The 3,152-nt window shown below is 40.7% G+C and overlaps 1 protein-coding gene across 1 annotated transcript; it reads left to right on the top strand.

Annotated features, from left to right (window-relative positions):
• Window positions 1-512: 512 nt before the first annotated feature.
• LOC106770440 lies at window positions 513-1,412 on the top strand. Its single transcript, XM_014656250.1, has one exon. It carries the CDS (start codon window positions 513-515, stop codon window positions 1,410-1,412), a length of 900 nt encoding a protein of 299 aa, XP_014511736.1.
• The last annotated feature ends 1,740 nt before the right edge of the window (window positions 1,413-3,152 follow it).

Below are 3,152 nucleotides of genomic sequence, written 5' to 3'. Positions count from 1 at the left end.
AGCAAAATTAGGTCTGGCCGTCTTCCCCTGTCAAAAGAATGACTCTGAATTCGTAATAGGGGATTTATAGGCGAGGAGCGCATCAGAAAACAGGCCCAGGCCTAGTGGACCACCGTCCGGCGGCAATCGCCACAGAACCGCCCGGCGGTACGGTCAACCGCCCGGCGGTATGGTCAACTTTTTCTGGTTGACTGGTTGACTTTTTCTGGTTGACTGGTTGACTTTCCTGGCATTCTGGTTGACTTTTTTGCACTGCAACCGTTTGATCTTCAACCTTTCTTTCCTTTTCTTGAGTCAACGACGTGTATCTTTACTCCATTCTTTACTTTTCTCAAATTAGCTACAAAACAATGCAAAATAAGCATAAAATCGCTAAAAACAACTTTTGACTCTCTCCAGACTCATTTATTGAGTTTTGCTTGATTCTAAGCTCATTCCGAGTAGTAAAGGGTGTAATGTGGTCCAAATTGACATATGAAAATCACTGTTTTTCAACCTTCATCACCAAGTTTATGAAGGAGCTTCTTACCAAAAAGAGGAATTATATTGAAGCAGAAACCATTGAAGTTCAAGGAAATTGTAGTGCCATCATTCAAAAGCTTCTTCCACCGAAGTTTAAAGACCCTAGTAGTTTTACTATCCCATGCACTATTGGGACGTTAGCTATTGGGAAGGCTTTGATAGATTTGGGAGCAAGCATCAACTTAATGTCTCTCTCTATGTTCAAGAAGATTGGAGAGTTGGAATTGAAGCCTACTCGTATGACTCTCCAACTAGCTGATAGGTCCACTAAATACCCTCATGGAGTGGTGGAAGACGTGTTAGTCAAAGTTGACAAATCTCTCTTCCCGGTGGATTTTGTCATAATGGAAATGGAGGAGGATATTGACGTTCCTCTCATCCTTGGGAGACCCTTCATGAAAACCGCAATAGTGCTAATTGATGTTGACAATGAGAAACTCAAGGTGAGAGTGCAGAATGAAGAAGTTGACTTCAATGTTTTTGAAGCTATGTCCCATCCAAATGATGATGAAACATGTTTTCAACTTGATGCTTTGGATGAAGTATGCTCTAACACTGAGAAAGTTGCTTACATTTCATCCGCTCTAGAGAAGACCCTTATTGATGCTTGTGAGGCTCTCAATGAAGAGGAAGAAAAACTGATTGATGAATGTTTGACTAACTTGGATACTTTGAAGGAAATCCCTCCTCATGAAGTGAAGATTGAAGATTTAAATGCCAAGGAGAAAGTCAAAGACGACAAACTTGAGTTAAAAATGTTACCCCCTCATTTGAAGTATGTGTTTCTAGAAGAGGGTGTTAGCAAACCAGTTATCATCAGTAATTCTTTATCTTTCACAGAAGAAGCAAGGGCGCTATTGGGTGGACAATATCTGATCTCAAAGGGATAAGCCCCTCAAATTGCATGCACAAGATATTCATGGAGGAGAATTTCAAGCTAGTAGCTCAACCTCAGAGAAGATTGAATCCTGTGATGAAGGAAGAAGTGAGAAAAGAAGTCTTGAAGCTACTTGAGGCTGGAATGTCATTGAAAAACTTCCTCCACCGACAAATGTGAAAGGGATAAGCAGCTTTCTTGGGCATGCTGGTTTTTATAGAAGATTTATCAAGGACTTCTCCAAGATTGCTAAGCCATTATGCAGCCTTTTGGTAAAGGACACACCTTTTGTGTTGGATGAAGAGTGTTTAAATGCATTCAGAATTTTGAAGGATAAGCTAATCTCAGCACCAGTGATCATTGGTCCAAACTGGGACCAAGAGTTTGAATTGATGTGTGATGCCAGTGATTATGCCATAGGTGTTGTCCTTGGTCAAAGAAGAGTAAAGGTCTTTCATGCCATTTACTATGCCAGCAAAGTTCTAAATGGAGCTCAACTCAATTATGCCACAACTGAGAAAGAATTTCTAGCAATAATGTATGCGTTGGAAAAGTTCAGACCTTATCTCATTGGTTCCAAAGTAATCATTTACACGGACCATGCTGCAATAAAGTACTTGCTGACCAAACCGGATTCTAAACCAAGATTGATAAGATGGGTTCTTCTGCTACAAGAGTTTGATTTAGAGATTCGGGATAAAAAAGGAAGTGAAAATGTCATTGCTGACCATCTCTCCAGGCTTGTTAATGAAGAAGTTACCACTAAGGAGAGAGAAATTCGTGAAGAGTTTTGTGATGAGAATTTGATGATGGTGCAACATAGGCCCTGGTTTGCAGACATAGCCAATTTCAAGGCTGTAGGGATTCTCCCAGATGATCTTTCATGGCAACAAAAGAAGAAATTTTTAAGTGATGCTAAACAATTTGTTTGGGATGATCCTTATCTCTACAAATTAGGTGCTGATGGTTTGTTGAGGCGTTGTCTTACCACAGAAGAAGCAGCAGGCATCTTATGGCATTGTCATAACTCGCCATATGGTGGACACTTTAATGGTGAAAGAACAGCTGCCAAGGTTTTGCAATCTGGATTCTATTGGCCTACAATTTTCAAAGATGCTTATGCTCATGCAAAAAGTTGTGATAAGTGCCAAAGAGTCGGTACCATCTCAAGAAGGCATGAGATGCCACTGCANAATATTCTTGAAGTTGAGGTCTTTGATTGTTGGGGGATTGATTTTGTTGGTCCCCTACCCTCTTCATATAATAATGAGTACATTCTGGTTGCAGTGGANTATGTCAGCAAGTGGGTGGAGGCAGCAGCATGCCAAAAGAATGATGCCAACACTATCATCAAGTTTCTAAAAAGGAATATTTTCTCAAGGTTTGGGGTGCCCAGAATTCTGATTAGTGATGGTGGATCTCACTTCTGCAACTCTCAGCTTGAAAAGTTACTAAAGCATTATGAAGTGAGGCACAAGGTTGCTTCCCCATACCATCCTCAGACCAACGGCCAAGCTGAGGTTTCCAATNGAGAGATTAAGAGGATTCTTGAGAAAACAGTTTCTTCTTCAAGAAAAGATTGGTCAGCAAAGTTGGATGATGCTTTATGGGCCTACAGGACTGCATTGAAGACATCAGTGGGAATGACTCCATTTCAGCTAGTCTATGGTAAAGCTTGTCATTTACCAATGGAGATGAAACATAAAGCTTACTGGGCTTTGAAGTTTCTAAACTTTGATCCTACCTTGTCTGC

The sequence above is a fragment of the Vigna radiata genome, chromosome 8 (genome assembly GCF_000741045.1).
Source record: "Vigna radiata var. radiata cultivar VC1973A chromosome 8, Vradiata_ver6, whole genome shotgun sequence".
Taxonomy (NCBI): Eukaryota; Viridiplantae; Streptophyta; class Magnoliopsida; order Fabales; family Fabaceae; genus Vigna; species Vigna radiata.
Note: the sequence above shows the minus strand (reverse complement) of the source record. Positions and strands in the feature narration are given on the sequence as shown.